The 20,487-nt window shown below is 42.6% G+C and overlaps 1 protein-coding gene across 1 annotated transcript in view; it reads left to right on the top strand.

Moving 5' to 3' along the window:
• arid3c (AT rich interactive domain 3C (BRIGHT-like)) overlaps positions 1 to 20,487 on the top strand; it is a 58,747-nt gene that overhangs the window by 14,396 nt on the left and 23,864 nt on the right. Inside the window, exon 4 of the mRNA XM_034692579.1 lies at positions 15,361 to 15,433. Coding sequence (XP_034548470.1) covers positions 15,361 to 15,433 — 73 coding nt within the window. The remainder of the gene's footprint in view (positions 1 to 15,360; positions 15,434 to 20,487) is intronic.

Consider the following 20,487-nt stretch of genomic DNA (forward strand, 5'->3'; position numbering starts at 1 on the left):
CGCCTCTCCGTCAGGATCAGATTCTGGATCAGATTCAGAGGGTTGAAGTAACGTGATCTCTGAGCAGCCGTGTATATTCAGCCAACATGTAAACATTAGATCAACGTGCTGGAGAGCTGAGGGCACATCCACTTCCTGAGGGGGCGTGGTCAGAGAGAAAACAGACTGTTCAACTCAACTCAACTCAACTTTATTTATATAGCACCTTTCATACATAGAAACATGTAGCCCAAAGTGCTTCACAGAGTAACAGACAGTAAGAAAACAACAGCAATGGTAGAATTATAGAAGGCATGAAAAAAGAAGAAATACTTAAAAAAGAAAAGAAAATCAACACAGTAAAATTAATAAAATAAGTAAGAGTGGAAATAAAAGTTAAAAATATGGTAGAGTTAACGAGATCAGGTGAACACAATAAATAAATAAGATAAATAAATACATGTTAAAATAATGGTTTAGATAATAATGATAAAAATAATAAAAATGATAATAAAATAATAAAATAATAATAAAAAAAATAATAATAATGATACTGATAATGCAGTCCAGGGCTAAAATAAATTACTCCACATTAAAAGCTAGATTAAAAAGGTAAGTCTTAAGTTTACTTTTAAAAACACCCAGAGAGCTCGCTGTTCTCATGTCCAGAGGCAAAGAGTTCCACAGCCTAGGGGCATAAAAACAGAAAGCCCTCTGGCAGGTACCTGTGTGAGACACACGAGGAACATTTAAAAGGGAAGCATTCGAGGACCTCAGTGATCGGGCTGGAACATAAAATGACAGGAGATCAGTGATGTATGGAGGAGCAAGGCTGTTAAGAGCTTTAAAAACAAGTAAAAGGACTTTAAAATCAATTCTGTTCTGAGGAGGACTGAAGAAGAGGGTTTTTCAGGCAGACCAAAATCTGATTTCAAAGTGTTTTTTTGAGCATAAACTTTAAAGAAATGTTTTGGGGACCTCTTAGACCAATATATATTGATGAAAAAAGCGTGATATGTCACCTTTAAAGCTGGGGTTGGTAGTCAGATTTAGATCCACTTTTTGTTACACTGGTTAAAATGATCTTTATGTCCTGATGGTAATCAATACATAATGTGTTCTTAAAAAAGAGGTAAAAAAAAGCTGCTATCTGCAGCCGGAGTAAACCTGGGAAAACACCAACCAATCCCTGCCATCAGGAGCCAAATGATGAAACCAATCAAATCCTGTCCTGCCGTTCTGCCCGCCTCCTGCACGTACATTTCATGTTTGTTTGTGTTTTTAACTTTCACTATGACCAGGACCAGACTCATGTTGGAAAAAACCACATCTGCTGAGATCCAACAGTGAACTATCTGAGCACGCTTTGTGAATAGACGATGTGATTTTTGGCTCATTTGCTGGTAATGCAGATTAATCCTTTAGTGAATCAGACCCTGAGAGCCTGTTATTTCATTGAGCAGGAGCGCTGCTGTGCATCTGTGACCGTGTGAAAAGCAAAGGTATGAATGTTGTGACATTGTGATCTCACTGACGCAGTGGCAGTTCTAGACCAATTTTACTGGGGGGGCCAGGCTGGGGCCAAGGGTGTTGTCAGAGGGACACATTCAACCCTGACAAAAGAGACTGAGAAGGGCGAGGACCGGCTGAGAACACACTGGCAAAACATCAGTGCATTCCTATATACTAAACATATATACTACTGTGTACTAGATCAACATGCAGACTGACAGCAGCTGTTTGGCTGTTTACACTCAACATGAGTCCCTTAGTGCTCTAAGGGACTGGAACCAAGTGCCACACGCATGTGTTCCGCCTGTAACATCTGCGCGATACTGAAGCTTTTTTTATTGTTTAATATTTGTTTGGTGTGGAGGGGGGGCCACAGGGGGGTCCAGGTTCAGTTTTACAGGGGCACTGGCCCCTGTCGGCCCCTCCCCAGAACCGCCACTGCACTGACGTCAGACTGTAGACCAGGTTTTTGTTGTTCTATGTAGCTACATACTGTAGATGTGTCCTCCTGCACTGGCATACAACACAGACTGGGCACGCTGAAACACTGAAACTACTGAAGTCTGTCTTCATCAGGAGAGCTAAATCAAGACTATCTCAGAGCCTGATACACACGGCAAATTCCCCTTGTTAAAAAACGGTAAACAACTGGCAGTAGGGTTGCCAGGAAGTTACTGTAAAATTCACGGTATATTGCTGTTGCTGAAATTTACAGTTTGCTAATGTTTTTATAAATACTGCAAACAGCTGTTATTTTAAACCTTAACAGGAAAATACTGTTGAAAAGTTTAGCAGCTTCTTAACGTATATTTACACTTTTAATATTATAGGTATATTTGCAGATTGTTAATGTTAATTGTAGCAAAATACTACACTTTGCTGTTAATCAATTTCCTTCTAACAAAATTGACAATATATTTATTTTTCTAAACCTATTGATTTGATAAATCACCCCTTGCATGCCATGTTATAAACAACATGTTTAATGTGATAAATAAACAGCCTTTGAAACTGCAACTTAAAATGTCAAGACAAATAATCAAACTTCAAAGTGTCTTTTCAAACAATATCTGTCTTTATTGAAATTGAACATACATACAGCTATGCACTGTATTAGGTATCGCTGTGTGTGTCTGCATGTGTGTGTGTCTGCGTGTGTGTGTATGTGTGTGTATGTCTGCGTCTGCGTGTGTGTGTATGTGTGTGTATGTCTGTGTCTGCGTGTGTGTATCACTGACTACATGAAGTCCCACTCGAAGTCCATTAGTCTTTTTAGGAGACTTGAGACCAGAGGTCTGCCAGAGCTCTTTTTGACCTTCCCTTTGCCCCGTACAGCCTTTGTGCCCCGCTCAGGGTTGATCCCTATGTCCCGCCTGAACATAAAAAGAATAAGAAAATGTCATACGTACCATGGAGTATCAGCCGAGGAGTTGTGGGAAGTGGGAGGGTTCTCTCCATATCAGCTGCTGTGACGGATTCCTAGGACAGTTCAAATTGTAAATAATTTTATGATTGGTAGTTTGAAAAGAAGTTAAAAAGTATGACAAGGACAAAATAAAAGTAGCAAAAAAGCAAAAATAATTCTCTTTATTGTATTATTGATACTATTATCAGTGTCTCCCTTTTTGAATAAAGAAAGAGGAGGCCTGTTCTGCTTGTCAGACCAATCTCTGACCAATTCGGTTTTATTTATGAGGCTGTGAACAACACGCACAATATATACTGTAAAAACTGCCTTTTTGGAGGTTGCCACTTTTAATTTATATGTTTCAATGCATTGCAGACCCATATAACAACCCCTACCAACATTTAAATTACAAGAAAATGCTTTGTGGAGATTTCCCATTCAGCAACTGTTAAGATCAAGCTAATGTTAGCTGGCAAAATTTACTCACTCTGTGTGACTGCTGTTTTTGTGTCAAGTCAAACTCTAGCTAATGCTAATCTTACAAATGACTTCAAACTTAGTAAGTGATGGTTTTTGCCAATTCTAACAAGCAAAGCAGTAAGGCACTCACCTGTTTGATGTTAGGATGGAGTTGGGTGGAAATTTGTCTTCTTACTCCGCTCTCCTTCCAAGCATGTGGTCTCACATTCTTTTTCCCAAAATGCAATGCAAAAATTACAAGAAATTGCTGTTTTCTTTCCTTGAAGCAATAATACAGTAAAATAATGTTATAAACCGTAATTATACAGGCTTGTCCTGTATTTAAACATAACAGGATCTTATTGTTGAAATTTCCTTGTAAATTTACAGCAATTTGTTAGAGTGATAGATGAAAAGTTTGACCTACATACAGTTTTTAGTTCTTTATTTAAAAAAGTGAAAAATAAAATGCACAGGGAGATCAAAACAGCTGGGGGTTTCTGAAGAGAAACCACCAACACTGGTGTCAGGATATACAGAATACAGACTGACTCATGTGTTCATAGAGAGACTTAAAAAGACCACACACACACGGACAGAGAGAGAGAGAGAGAGAGAGAGAGAGAGAGAGAGAGAGAGAGAGAGAGAGACACATCTTTCCTCACAGTTAGTGGTGTTGACTGTTTGACACCTCCTGCTGTCACGCTGAGTCTGCAGCACCTCCAAAATAATGCGCTGATAACCTCAGACATGCTGCTAGCCGCTAACCCTGCTAACACTCTGGTATTTTCTGTATCAGATGATGTGAGATGAGGTTAAGGTTTATCGAACCAGAGTCTGTTCAGGCCTTGCATCGACTAGCTTCCAGTCAGATCAGTTGAGTGAAGCGCAGCAACTGGACGCAAACCGTAGTTTGCAGTGCATCAACACCTCTGGAAAGCAGGGTTGGCATAGAAGGGGGGTGCTGCTGGGATACTTGGAGTCACTTTCCAGCCCTCTTGAGGTGTCATAGGCTAATGGAGGAAACGTTAAGGAAGGAGGATGCCTATTTGAAAACTCCTCTGCTTCTGCTGATCAAAATAAATAAAATTACTCATTCATTCATTTACTATAAAGTGCCTCCAAAAACATCTTGTGGGAGGATAGGGCTTTAATTGAAGGCAAATGTAGGAACTCTAGACCTAATTTTGAAAATGTCCTACAAATGTGGGAACATAGGGATCTCACTGTCTCTCTCTTTCTGTCACTTACACACACACACACACACACACACACACACACACACACACACACACACACACACACACACACACACACGAACACACACAGCCACCAGCTGACTGACCCTCTGTTTCTACCTCTTACTTCACCATCACACCTCCACGTGTTACCCACTGCAGACCACACGCTGCAGTTGAAGGAGGGGTGTTTGGTCTGCACTGTGTGTGTGTGTGTGTGTGTGTGTGTGTGTGTGTGTGTGTGTGTGTGTGTGTGTGTGTGTAAGTGTGTGTGTAAGTGTGTGTGTAAGTGCGATGTTGGATAAAATATTAGCCTATATGAAATGCTAAGGACACTTTGACCTCACACAGACACACACAAACACACAGACACACACAAACCCAAACACACACACACACACACACACACACACACAAATCCAAACACACACACACAAACACACACACACTCACTCAGACTTATAATGAATTACCAGCAGGATCACTTATTAAACATGTGACTGGGTTAATGCAGCCGGTCTGAGGATATCTATCTCTGCAGCTCCAACACTCCTCTCTGAGTCTGTGTGTGTGTGTGTGTGTGTGTGTGTGTGCGTGCGTGCGTGCGTGCGTGTGTGTGTGTGTGTGTGCGTGTGCGTGTGTGTGTGTCTGCTAACAGCTGATCTGATCTCTCCCTGGTTGGATTCAGACTACTCTCACTGAGCATGTCAGTCTCTCGTCACTTGAACAGGTGTTATCAGGTAAACGTGGCGGCTGGTGAACCCGGCCTGTGGAGACATTAAAGAGCTCAGGATGGATGGATGGATGGATGTCTCCTCGGGGTCAGGGTTAGATGTGTGTTAAAACAATCAGACATCTAACGCCACAGACTCCAGAGAGGAGGAGGAGACACACACACACTACTTCATCACTTCATTCAGCGTCCACGAAAACAGTGATGCTGGACTCTCCAACCAGGACGACTGTAAATCAGCTGAAGGAGTATCAAACAAACAAATAAACAAACAAACAAACAAACAAACAAATAACTCTAAGGGCAGTCAAAAATTGTGATAAATTGCAGCATTTCCATAAAAGGTGATTTCAAAGAGTGTTTTTACCCCATGTTAACTCTTCGTTATGTTGAACTCAACATAACTGCTGTCGAGCGAGTCTGACATAAAGAGGCGGGCTTTGAGCCTCCTATCCAACAGCTACAGTGCAGTGGCGGCTGGTGGAGTTTTGTCCAGGGGGGGCTATAACTCCAAAATAGTACACGTTTGCTTGCTTTTTGGTAAATGTCTGGGGTATCACACCAGTGTATTTACATACACGAAAACAGCAAAAGCAACATTGTAATGTCATGTACTGTTCTAACTTTTGTACATAAATTTTGCTCTTCTTTCCTTGAGAGAAACAAATTTCTCAATGACTCTATGGTTAAAGTCAAGGATGCTTTTGACAAGTTTCTTCTCCATAGAGAGTACGGCCAATGCATTGAGACGATCCTGTGACATTGTGTTCCTGAGGAAGGTCTTGATTCTCTTCAGTGTTGAGAAGCACCTCGCAGATTCAGTGAGATTCATTCGACCGTCTTGCTGCATCACCTGTAATAGATAAGTGACCATGGTGATGGTGTCTCGTGACTGTAGTATTCATGCTGCCACTGGTGCAGTAGGCTAAATAGCTACATTAGATCATTGATTAATAAGATTTCTGTTTACCATGTGTATAAGCTGTGTAAGCTAATCATTGTCTCAGTACTTATTTAAAGAGGTGTAGATATTATTCATGCATCACCAATTAATGTGTGTGTAGTAATGATATTACATGCTCGCCAGCAGAGGGCACTGTTACACTGTGTATAATGCTTGTTAACAAATAATCTGTCAAATAATAGCATTACTATTCCTGCCAGTTTAACTTTTCTGAAAAGTGCTTTAAATCAGTAATACCTGTCTTTATCCATGCTGGGTCAGATCCTGATGTTTGGAAAAGGAGGCAGGGACTAACGCATTAGCATCACTGCATGTAGTTAGCCTTGTTGCTAAACCAGGTCTTGGAAACAGACCGGGTGTGTTGTCTCCCTCTGTCTTTGGACTGATGATTAATGTTGATGTTGGGCTGATCAGGTCCACGCTCTTTCACGTGGAGCTTCTCCTGGTACGTTCTCCTCTCTAAAGGTGATGTTTTGAGTGACTTCACTGAGTTATTTACTTTCTCTCCCTTCATTTTGCGTCTCTGTCCGATCGTCTCCTACTCCCACGGCTCGAGCTGTCAATCAGCCGCGCTTGATGACAGACGGCTGTGACGTCAGCCCCATGACAGGAGGGTGGTGGTTTGTAAATCAAGCTGCATTCAGCTCTGGGCGCAGGGAAGGTGCGCCCCGACACGGCCCTATCTCTTGTATTGAAGAGGAGCTACTGCGCATGTACAACTTTTAACGAGAGTCTATGGCCAAAGATTTCTGCGCCCCGGGGGAAAACCGGAGAAAACCAGTCTATGGGGAAAACCCCATGGGGAACATACGTCACCAATCAGACAACACAGATGAACGAAACAGCTTTGCTAATAATTATTTAACTATACAATATTAATCTTGCTCATTTTAAAATATATATACATACAGCTCAGAATATTATTTTATTATTTTATTTATTTTTTATTTTTATTTTTTTAATGTCTTGTGGTGGGTGGTGGGGCGGCGCCCTAGCGCCCCTATTGGCCAGCCGCCACTGCTACAGTGTTCCCTCCTGTCAATCAAGTCAGCTGTGCCTCCTAATGGAAAACTTGTAATCTCAATATCTTCAAAATTGCCTCATTAGATAAAATTCACCCCCATACAGTGTGTGCCGATCGAGAAATGAGCTATCCAGACTACACTTGTTTTTTGAACCAGGCTGTAAATATGTTTATATCTGCTGTAAAGAGCAGCTCTTTGAATTGGTGTGTATGTGGTTTCCTGTACTTCTGGAGCCAGCCTCAAGCGGATCTTCAATGAACTGCAGTTTTGAACACTTCCACATTGGCTTCAGTTCTTGCGGCCTGAGGTTGCCGCTTGGTCTGAACAGACTGCATGAAGCGTCCTCTGACTTACCTGAATCACATTTGATATCAGAGCTCACTGGTTCACACCTGATGGTTCAGGGACACCTGTCTGTCCTGCAGGAGTGTGTCAGAGCTCAGAGGAGTGTGTGTCTGATCAGAGTCAGCAGGCGCTCTCAGACATTCTGAACATTAAAGAGTCAATGATTCATCAGAGAGAACATTTTAATCTCATCACCTGCAGTACACCTGTGTGAGAGGGCAGGGTGACATGATGTTCACCTGAGCCTGTTTGTCATTAAGATGAATAATCTGTGAGTGTGTGTGTGTGTGTGTTTGGTGAACTGACTTCATCCTGATCAGCTTGTTGTTGATGAAGTCTCTGGTTTACCATCATTCTTTCTTTCTCTGGCAGAAGTTAAGTTGGCAATGTTTCCTCTCTTCTGCTTTTGTTGAGCTAACTTGACTTTGATGTGACGTCTGGCGTTAGGTGAAAGTACAAAAAGCAGATGCTCAATGTATTCAAGGGAAAAGAACCTGAGTTGTATTCAGACCATCAGGGTTTTTCTTTTTTATTCATTTTTAATTATTCAAGGCTGTGACCGGAACGTTGCATCATTAGTTGTCTTGGCGCACTCGTGCATGAACAACAGTGCCAAAGTTCACCTCTTCCAACTGTGCCAGGGTTAAGAAAGAGTACAGAGGCGCCGAGAGCGTCCTAAAGGAAGTGCTGAATTTAGAGCTTGTTAGATTGTTTGCCACAGCGGAAATGGAGGTGCATTCATTATATCCATAATGAAGTGTTGTGGTCTAAACTGTGTGTGTGTGTGTGTGTGTGTGTGTGTGTGTGTGTGTGTGTGTGTGTGTGTGTGTGTGTGTGTGTGTGTGTGTGTGTGCGTGAAGATTTAGCCAAAATTTTTCCCGACGTATCAAAATGCCTCTGAAACACTGACATTTTTTTTCCAGTTTTGGGCGTATACATATCATATTCATAACTTCTGTCCAACTATAGTGCACTTGTTTAAAGCGTGTGGCAGTGTAATAACACAGACGAAGTGTATAGAAAGGCTGCTGCTTGTTAATTACAATGTATACGTGTTGAAATGAGAGGCTCTTCATTGGTGATTCAAAAAGGTGTGTGTTATTAAAAACTCTGCAGTCTCTCTTTGTAAGAACATGATGAGCCGTGGAGAGTGTCAGAGGAGTAAAACCAGCAGGAACACAGCCTCTGCTCTTTACAACAAGTTACACTTATTGAGTGCAGTGCTTTCTAAAACGTCACATTTTGAACTTCATTGAATTCAACAACAGCAGCTTTATCGTTGGAACACCAGCAGACTCCGACATGCTGGCTTCAGCTTCTGTTTCAGAGGCTCTGCTGTTTGACACTGAGTGAGGGCTCCAAGGCTTCTCACACTCACTCACACACACACACAGACACACAGCTGTATGTGTGTGAACGTGTGTCAACCATCGCAGAATGCACCTACAACTTATGGCAGGCGTATGCCGGACGTATGATCCATATGCTGCATACTTACTCACCGTACCACTACGTATACCAGTGTGCTTCAGCGTGTTCTTAACTTATACAAAACTTACCTAGAACTCATGCGACGTACGCCACCAATTTTTTTAAGACCCCGGCATAGGCTGGCTATCAAGGAGTGACGGCCATTAGTACCGAAGCAGTTCTGGTCTTCTGTTTTTAAGGTGGAAACACAGAAGGCTGCTGTCCCACTCACAGCTGACAGCAGTGTGGTTTGTCTTCATGATGGAACAGGAGTGTACACGTTGGTCAGATGTGGTGTGGACAGCAAGCGTCCGTCCATGTGATATCTGACGCTCACATGCTGTTAGGCTCTGAACTCCTGAAACCTCCAGGCTGAGCTGATGTGTGACCTCAGCAGGCAAAAGTCAATTGACTTCACAGAGCGTGAGTAGGCGGTAGGGATGGGTACCTTTCACATTTGAACCGATACGGTACCGATACCCGGTACCTGGGAATCGGTACCGGTACTCAACGGTACCAATTTTCGGTACTTTTGTGTGTTTATGTAGTAATAAATATTAAATAAAAAAAAAAAGTCTCAAATTTGTTTAATTTAACATATTTATTTCATTTAACATGAAATGAACAGAAACAGGATTATATAGGTGATTAGATATATTAGCTGACACGTGCTCGTGGCGTCTAATTGCTCTTTCTGGAGTTTATCAATGAACACATATGAATGTCTGCGGACGGGAAGAAGTCAGTTCTCTGTCTCTTTATAATAACAGGACACACAACTTACTTGTTGGGCATTCACGCACACAGGAACGGTTATAAACAGGGTTAGGTAGTCAGAGCGAGAGGGTCAGTCTCAACCATAGACTGTATGAAATAAACTTAATCCTCATGGAGTTCTGCCTCACGGTGAGTGCGCGCGCCCGTCAGCTGCAGGCTCCGTTTGGCGCGCTCCCGCGCAGATGCAGAGAGCAGAGAGCAGAGACGTCCACCCGGTCAGTCTGACTTTATTACAGGGTGAAAGTATGGAAAATCACCTCCTCTTCCACTCCCTCACAGTCACAGGGATGCGTTCAGGTACCGAAACATGGTACCGTTTGATTTTATGTGAGTCGGTACTCAGTAGTACCGACGGAATTCGGTCGGTACCTATAAAAGTACCGAATTCGGTACCCATCCCTAGTAGGCGGGGTCAAGACGTTTACATCATGTGACCGGTGTAATCTTCTTACTTGCTCCCAGCATTCACGGATTCTTGTGAACTCGTCCAATCAACACGCAGCTTTAAAACGAACGATGATCTGTCCGTCAGAATGGTCACCTCTATACAACAGACGCTCGAGCTCCGTCTACTGTATTGTTTTGCAACTGCAACGGTGTCCCACTAAGGCTGTGATCGGTGCCTCGAGCATGTCAACATCAGACCTGAATAGATCACTCCTCACGTCAGCTAAGACACAGGAAATAGTGAACTCAGAACAGAAAACATGGTCATGTGAACCCACCTGGTTATCAGGTATCCATATCATTATCAGGACTTCTATCATTCCATCCCTGATAATAATCTAACGCCCCTGTCTCTGGTCTCTGGTCTCTGGTCTCTGGTCTCTGGTCTCTGGTCTGTTGTTAGTATCTCAGATGATGTTGTTTGTTTTAAATCATAGCTAACTGGAGAGAGTATTGGTGTTACGATTCTTTTAACAAGGATTTGATTCGTATCATGATTCATGGTTGGCGATACGATTAAAGGACGATATTGGTTCATTTAGAACGATCCGATCTGAAACGATTCAGTGACTTGAAATCCATTCAGTAACTATTTAACCAAAAAATTCATCCAGTGTGACTGTGAGATAAACACCCTGATACTGGACAGTCCTGGATTCTTGTTGTTGTGATGTTTTTCACCCGAGCCGAGTTTTGTCCTAGTCTCTGACTAAACATGCTGGAGAGGCCTGAGGCTTCTGCAGAGCTGATGTTACCTTGATGAACGCTGAAAGAGGTGCCTGGACGGTCGGCATTGTGTGAAATCCCATGGCGCCTTAGTAGGTGGTTGGATAGATTTGTGGTGTTGCCGTGGTAACTTTACTTGACCTTTATATATCCTACAAACAGCGAGCGACTTATTTAGAACATCTCCGTCTTTGCAAAAGCCAAAGTGTTTCCACACACTGGACCACAATGGTGGCTTGATCATTTCTTGCTCACCAGCTTCTCCTCCGCCATCCGCCATGCTATGTTTTGATGTCTGCTGGCGCGTGGCGATGACGTCACAGACAGGCAGCCTGAATTTAATAACGTTTAATGTCTTTAAAACAAACATCCATATAAAGTCTGCCGTGCCTAAATCCAATGTGTTATTTCCTAGTATGGATACAATCAATTTATTACCTTTTAAAACGATGTTAGATCCATATATGTCGTCTGGAAGGCAGACTAGCCGATCACAGATCGATGTAGTCAGATCATAGGAATATAAATCGATACATCGATGTAGTAGAGGAATCGTTACACCCCTAGAAGAAAGTCTTCATCATATAAACTTATATTTCATAAAAATATATATTTGACATGCCTTAAACTGTGTGTCCTTCTCTGTGCTGGCTGCTGTGTGTGTGTGTGTGTGTGTGTGTGTGTGTGTGTGTGTGTGTGTGTGTGTGTGTGTGTGTGTGTGTGTGTGTGTGTGTGTGTGTGTGTGAGTGTGTGAGTGCCGCATTGTTATTTGTGCGTTCGTACACTTAACATTTTTGTCGTGTCTTGCTGTTCTTTACCTTTCAATACTCTGCTCTGTGTGGACCTCCTGCTGTGCCCCCTCTCTCTCACACACACACACACACACACACACACACACACACACACACACACACACACACACACACACGCTTCTTCCTAATGACTCCCCTCCCTCTGGTTCCTCCTGAGTGCTGACCTGCTCTGCTCCTGTAATATTGGTGACAGCTAATACACTTCTAAATGATCTGTTATTATCTCAGAGGCCTCGTCCACGGGGCCCCGCTGCGTCCAAAGGTCATCTTTCTGTCTTCTATTGATTAAGGGGGTCTGTTAGCCCAGGGCCCGATCTCTCTACACACACTAACACGTTTCTAAAAGCCTCTGTGACCGTCTCTGCACGACCAATACAGGACACACACTGCATAATGGACCTGCCAATAAAGTACACACAAACACACACACAGAAACCCTGCTGTGATTGTTCAGCTTTAGATTCTCAGGATTTGACTGTACCTCAGGATGAACACCTTCAGACTGAGCTCATCAAACCAGCTGAGAGGAGAGTTAACGTCTGTACGTCACAGTGACACACCTGCTTGTAAACCTGCTGTTTACAAGGTGAAGCCAATGCTGGAGTCTCAAAACCTGCACAAAAACTCCACTAGAGTGTGTCTCCTGCAGTTCCTCCAGTGTCCATTGGAGTGTGTCTCCTGCAGTTCCTCCAGTGTCCATTGGAGTGTGTCTCCTGCAATTCCTCCAGTGTCCACTAGAGTGTGTCTCCTGCAGTTCTTCAGTGTCCACTAGAGTGTGTCTCCTGCAGTTCCTCCAGTGTCCATTGGAGTGTGTCTCCTGCAGTTCCTCCAGTGTCCACTAGAGTGTGTCTCCTGCAGTTCTTCAGTGTCCACTAGAGTGTGTCTCCTGCAGTTCCTCCAGTGTCCACTAGAGTGTGTCTCCTGCAGTTCCTCCAGTGTCCACTAGAGCGTGTCTTCTGCAATTCCTCCAGTGTCCACTGGAGTGTGTCTCCTGCAGTTCCTCCAGTGTCCACTAAAGTGTGTCTCCTGCAGTTCCTCCAGTGTCCATTGGAGTGTGTCTCCTGCAGTTCCTCCAGTGTCCATTGGAGTGTGTCTCCTGCAGTTCCTCCAGTGTCCACTAGAGTGTGTCTCCTGCAGTTCCTCCAGTGTCCACTGGAGTGTGTCTTCTGCAATTCCTCCAGTGTCCACTGGAGTGTGTCTCCTGCAATTCCTCCAGTGTCCACTATAGCGTGTCTTCTGCAATTCCTCCAATGTCCACTGGAGTGTGTCTCCTGCAGTTCCTCCAGTGTCCACTAGAGTGTGTCTCCTGCAGTTCCTCCAGTGTCCATTGGAGTGTGTCTCCTGCAGTTCCTCAAGTGTCCACTAGAGTGTGTCTCCTGCAGTTCCTCCAGTGTCCATTGGAGTGTGTCTCCTGCAGTTCCTCCAGTGTCCATTGGAGTGTGTCTCCTGCAGTTCCTCCAGTGTCCATTGGAGTGTGTCTCCTGCAGTTCCTCCAGTGTCCACTAGAGTGTGTCTCCTGCAGTTCCTCCAGTGTCCATTGGAGTGTGTCTCCTGCAGTTCCTCCAGTGTCCATTGGAGTGTGTCTTCTGCAATTCCTCCAGTGTCCACTGGAGTGTGTCTCCTGCAGTTCCTCCAGTGTCCACTGGAGTGTGTCTTCTGCAATTCCTCCAGGGATCACTAGAGCGTGTCTTCTGCAATTCCTCCAGTGTCCACTGGAGTGTGTCTCCTGCAGTTCCTCCAGTGTCCATTGGAGTGTGTCTCCTGCAGTTCCTCCAGTGTCCATTGGAGTGTGTCTCCTGCAGTTCCTCCAGTGTCCACTGGAGTGTGTCTTCTGCAGTTCCTCCAGTGTCCACTAGAGTGTGTCTCCTGCAATTCCTCCAGTGTCCACTGGAGTGTGTCTCCTGCAGTTCCTCCAGTGTCCACTAGAGTGTCTCCTGCAGTTACTCCAGTGTCCATTGGAGTGTGTCTCCTGCAGTTCCTCCAGTGTCCATTGGAGTGTGTCTCCTGCAGTTCCTCCAGTGTCCATTGGAGTGTGTCTCCTGCAGTTCCTCCAGTGTCCACTGGAGTGTGTCTTCTGCAATTCCTCCAGTGTCCACTGGAGTGTGTCTTCTGCAGTTCCTCCAGTGTCCACTAGAGTGTGTCTCCTGCAGTTCCTCCAGTGTCCACTAGAGTGTGTCTCCTGCAGTTCCTCCAGTGTCCATTGGAGTGTGTCTCCTGCAGTTCCTCCAGTGTCCATTGGAGTGTGTCTCCTGCAGTTCCTCCAGTGTCCACTAGAGTGTGTCTCCTGCAGTTCCTCCAGTGTCCATTGGAGTGTGTCTCCTGCAGTTCCTCCAGTGTCCATTGGAGTGTGTCTCCTGCAGTTCCTCCAGTGTCCACTAGAGTGTGTCTCCTGCAGTTCCTCCAGTGTCCATTGGAGTGTGTCTCCTGCAGTTCCTCCAGTGTCCTTTGGAGTGTGTCTTCTGCAATTCCTCCAGTGTCCACTGGAGTATGTCTCCTGCAGTTCCTCCAGTGTCCACTGGAGTGTGTCTTCTGCAATTCCTCCAGTGTCCACTAGAGTGTGTCTCCTGCAGTGAGTCAGTCCCCATAGAGCCCCATGTTAAAATGTTACAGCAGAAATAAACATGTTTACAGCCTGGTACTAAAACAGTTTGGGTCTCTATAGGTCATTTCTCTCTTCATCATGACAACAGTACAGCTGAATTTATAAACAACTCACCTGATTACAGCAGATTAAGGATTAAAGGGAAGTTGGATCAGGGGCGTGACCTCTTTAACTGACAGGTGGGTGTGTTGTAGCTGTTAGACAGGTGGCTAGGTTATGTCATCAGATCAGCCCTTACATTATAAATTACAGAAAACATTAATCAATCAATCAGTTGTCCTCAGTGCTCTCTGTTGAAAAAAGACACAAGTTTAGGTTGTTTATTGATTTGATTATTAATCACTAATTAAAGATAGATTACCCGTCCTACTGACAAATGTCACCTCCAGTATCCAAGCTCGTTATGCACAGAGAGCATCATCCTCACAGGGCCAACTGCAGCTCTGAACAACACACACGAACACACGCACATACGCAAGCCAGAGAATAAACTATTCCTCACCACATTTTCCTAATATTGTTCCTGTAGCAAGGTGTGTGTTACTCTGTGTCTCTCTCTCTGTGTGTGTGTGTGTGTGTGTGTGTGTGTGTGTGTGTGTGTGTGTGTGTGTGTGTGTGTGTTTGTGTGTGTGTTTGTGTGTGTGTATGTTACTCTGTATGTGTGAGGTGTGTAACAGTGAGCTCAAGGTTACTCACAGATTGTCTTTGAGGAATTCTTGTTCCCCGTCTGAGTGTGACACAATGAAACACACACACACACACACACACACACACACACACACACACACACACACACACACACACACACACACACACACACACACACACACACAAGTTTAACGGGCGTGTTATGTGTGTTTCAGCTGTACGAGTTGGATGAAGATGAGAAGCGTAAAGAGTTTCTGGACGATCTCTTCAGCTTCATGCAGAAACGAGGTGAGTTATCACACCCTGCCTCGGATCTGAGAGACCTCCACACACTCTGTTCAAACACACACTCACACACACACATCAGTGTGTACAACATTTCACTGACGCTCAGTTAAAAGCATAGATTCCATGTTCAACCCTACCGTGCTGAAAAGAAAGCGGAGCTCCTGAACGCTGAGAAACACAGAGGCCTGTGTGGTGGGAAGAGTCCCCCTCCAAAAAAAGAGCAGGCTCTTTATTTATAGATTCTGTTCATGGACCAAGGCTGCAGGGGGTACTCTGAAAACTTAACAACAGGAAGGGTTCATAAAAACAGATTACACACATTCAGTGACACACACAGAGGTTTCTCAAAGCTTCTTCACCTCCTCCTCCTCACCTTCAATCTGCTGTTTAACACTGAGGACTGTTTCAGAGAGAGGCTATAAAGGCTAACTCTGGTTATAAATATGGATTTTTAATCTGGTGATTAACAAGATTATTACTATGGTTATAAAAGGGATTATTAATCTGGTCATTAACAGGATTATTACTCTGGTTATAAATATGGATTATTAATCTGGTCGTTAACAGGATTATTACTCTGGTTATAAAAGGGATTATTAATCTGGTCATTAACAGGATTATTACTCTGGTTATAAATATGGATTATTAATCTGGTCATTAACAGGATTATTAATCTGGTTATAAAAAGGATTATTAATCTGGTCATTACCAGGTTTATTACTGTAGTTATAAATATGGATTAGTAATCTGGTCATTAACAGGATTATTACTCTGGTTATAAATATATGGATTCGATATCTGGTCATGAACAGGATTATTTATCCGGTTATAAATATGGATTATTAATCTGGTCATTAAAAGGATTATTAATCTGGTTATGAATATGGATTATTAATCTGGACATTTATGGGATTCTTAATCTGGTCATAAAAATGGATTATTAATCTGCTCATTAACAGGATTATTACTCTAAAAGGGATTATTAATCTGGTCATTAACATGATTATTAATCTGGTCATTAACAGGATTATTACTCTGGTTATAAATATGGATTATTATTCTGGTCATTAACAGAATATTAATCTGGTTAGAAAAAGGATAATTAATCTGCTCATTAACAGGATTATTACTCTGGTTATAAATATGGATTTATAATCTGGTCATGAACAGGATTATTGATCTGGCTATAAATATTGATTAAAAATCTGGTCATTAAGAGGATTATTATTCTGATTAAAAATATGGATTATTAATCTGGTTATAAAAGGGACTATTAATGTGGTCATAAACAGGATTATTTATCTGGTTAAAAATATGGATACTGAATCTGGTTGAAAATATGGATTATTAATCTGGTTATAAAAGGGATCATTACTTTGGTCATTAACATGATTATTAATCTAGTCATCTGCTTATAAACTGCATTATAATCTGATAATAAACAGGATTATTGATGTGGTTATGAATCTGTATAATTTATCTGGCCATTAACAGGATTATTAATCTAGTCATTTGTTCATAACCTGGTTTGTTAATCTGGTTCTCAAATCATTATTGATATGGTTATGGACAGGATTATTGATGTTGTTATGAATATCTGGAATATTTATTTTGCCACAAACAGGATTATTAATGGATTATGAATCTTGTTATAAATCTGGATTGTTAACTGGGTTATCACCAGGATTAATAATCTGGTTATAAAATGGATTATTAATCTGGTCATAAAAATGATTATTAATCTGGTTAAAATCTGGATTATTGATCCGGTAATAAACATGATTATTGATGTGGTTATTAATCTGGATTATTGATGTGGTTATTAATCTGGATTATTAATCTGGCCATAAACAGGATTATTAATCTGGTCATATGGTTATAAACTGAATTATTAATCTGGCCATTAACAGGATTATTATCTGGTCATCTGGTTATAAACTGAATTGTTAATCTGTTTTTTATCTGGATTAATAATCTGGGCATCTGGTTATAAACTGAATTATTAATCTGTGTTTTATCTGGATTATTAATCTAGTCATCTGGTTATAAACCACATAAGAAATCTGGTTATAAACTGGATTATTGATGTGGATATACATCTGAATTCTTAATCTTGTTATAAAGGGGAATATTAATCTGGTCATTAACAGGTTATAACCTGGGTTATTAATCTGGTTACACAAGTGATTATTATTATTATTATTATTATTATTATTATGTACTGGATTATTGATTAGGCTTTAAATCTGGATAATAAATCTGGTTATGAACAGAACTATTTATCTTTTCATAAAAGATATTGATTTGGTTCTAAACTGGATTATCAATCTGCTTTCAATCAGGATTGTTTATCTGGTTTTAAACTGGATTATTAATCTGATCATCCATCTATCCATCCATGCATTATCTTGACCGCTTATCCCGTTCGGGATCACGATAATCTAATCATAAAAGGGATTATTGATCTGGTTTTAAACTGGATTATTCATCTGGTCATGAAGCTGGATTGTAGAAGTACTGTGTGGACCTGAGTAATTCCAGTGTGGAGAGTCTTCTGTGTGTTGTTTTGTCAGACACACTCAGTCAGATTAGTAACATGTCCAGGTGTTGTGTTTAACAGATGACAGGAGGCCTTGTTGTGGACAGATCCCTGACAGCTGTGTGAGGTGTCCACCCCCTTTAGAGTCTCTTTGTTCTGGACTATCACTGTGTCTCTCCATCTTTCATCCCCTTGCTGCTGGGGTTGACATTTAATGTAATTTAATCTAATTATAATTTCAAAGTTAAGATGGCCCCACTTTTTTCAGATATATTTAGAAAGCAGAGTGAGTTCAGACAGTGAGAAACAATAATGACAGGTTATCATAGATGATTCTGGAGGACCTGGGAAAGTACAGAGGCCATGTTTGCTGAAAGTTGAAGATCCTTTGAGTGAGAGAAATGTTTTGACCTGCAGGAGGAGAAACATTATTTTCTCTTACAGCATGGAGACCTTAAATGCTTCGTCATGTTTTAAAAGCAGAAGAGGGAACAGTTTGGATGTGTGTGAGCTGCATGAATTCGAGTCATATACGGCGTATACTCGGCGTATACTGAGGAGCCGCCCTCCCTCAATGGATTCGGTTTCTTTTCATATTTCTGCATGAGCTTCTGTCTGAGGAGTGGTGTATTTCCCAGAGTGCCCGTTGTGCAGCAGCTGCAGGTTTGGAAACAGGTCAGTGTTTGAGGTTCATAATGAGAGGAAGTGAACCCCCCAGCACAGAATAAAAACTCTGACTCTCACAATGAGGTTATTTCTGGAGACAAGGCCAGCCCGAGTGTTTGTCTGAGTTCTTTGTCCTGCTCAGAGTTTAAAACCTCTGCAGATAAAACGGGTTTGTGTGCTCACCTGCACGGCCTTCGCTAACAGCGCCACAGACCGAGAGTGACTCCAGTGTTATGACATCAGAGGAAATACAGAGCTTTAGTACAGACACGTTCAACATGATCCAGATCTGACCTCCAGCTTTCCACAAAGACACACTGATGCTGTTGAATATGTTCAAGATAAAAGACCACATTGGACCTGTTTGTGTATTTGGTTAGTAGCTGGGCGAGCAGTGGGATGATGTGTCCTGACAGGGTCCTGTCTCTGTGTGATGGGGACTCAGTTTGGTGAAGTAATCGTCACAGTGCATGTGGACTCATAAGCTCACTATCTGAAGTAATAAGAGGTTACTCTTCAGATTCCTCAGTGTCTCACTTGCAATTTGTCCCCTAACTCTCTTAGAAACATATCCAAGTCTGTCCTCATGAACTCTAGATTGTATTTCTGTCTCTTTGAAGCTGCAGACCTGAACAGCTGATTGTGCGATGCAGACAGAGGGATAGGTTTGTGCTTCGTCTTACACGGGACTTTCACCAGATCCGTGTCCTGTCAGTCTCTGATCTGTGGTCCGGCTCTGTGCTCTCTCATCCTCCAACACCCACCGGTTGTGTTTTCAGAGCGCAGCACGGAGCAGGACCTCCGGACAGCTGGAGTCATGTGACCAAGGTTTTCACACAGTAATCACTGAATCAAGGATTCTCCTCCTCCTCTCCTCATCCATGTTGTCTTTCTGGTCCTCTGAAAACCTCTGACCTGTTGACTCCAGGCCTGGCTCCGCTCATCATGACAGTTTGTTGTTGTAGTTAAGTGAAATACGATCTGGTGATAACACAGAGTGTTTTATTCTGAAAATTAACCGGATGTTTTCATTTTGTTTTGGTGAAACCTGACTTCCTGTCCCGCTCCATCTGCTCTGTTGCAAAAATAGAAGTCTTGTGTATCTGATCCGAAGGGCTCCGACCTGCCGGATCAGAGACGCAGCCGGAACGCAACAGAGCAGATCCAGTGGAAGTTAACACATTGACTAGAATAGAAACCTATCAGATCAGGTGCTGTGACCGATCTGCTGGAATTTGGCCGTCAGAATAGTGTGAGACAAACGTGTTTTCTGATGGCAATGTGAAGATCTGAGGGATTTCTAAACAGAGGGCACAATCACACTAAGAATAGGGTTTGTTAACATGATCTGAATGACGTGGTGGAGCTGACACCTGACAGATGTCCTCAGGTGTGAGGGAGTATTATTGATATTAATATAATCTTACTCTATGACAGGAAGTGTGTTTGACTGACGTGTGTACACCCATCAGTCGTCTCTAAATCTTCATGTTTCCTCTATAATACCAACCCTAACAGCTGTGTGTGTGTGTGTGTGTGTGTGTGTGTGTGTGTGTGTGTGTGTGTGTGTGTGTGTGTCTGTGTGTGTGTCTGTGTGTGTGATGCAGTCATCAGACAATGCCGTGATGGTTCCTTTGTGCTCTGATGAATGCTCTGTGTGATTTACAGACTCTCTTTATTAAATGATGATTATCTCTCAGAGCTCTGTCAGCTCTTCTCCTCTCTCTCTCACACACACACACACACACACACACACACACACACGCACACACACTCTCACTTTTTGTCCTCTCCTCATTATTTCACACTCTTGACGTAGAAAGGACGGCTGCATAGTGAGCCTAAAAAA

The sequence above is a fragment of the Notolabrus celidotus genome, chromosome 9 (genome assembly GCF_009762535.1).
Source record: "Notolabrus celidotus isolate fNotCel1 chromosome 9, fNotCel1.pri, whole genome shotgun sequence".
Classification (NCBI taxonomy): domain Eukaryota; kingdom Metazoa; phylum Chordata; class Actinopteri; order Labriformes; family Labridae; genus Notolabrus; species Notolabrus celidotus.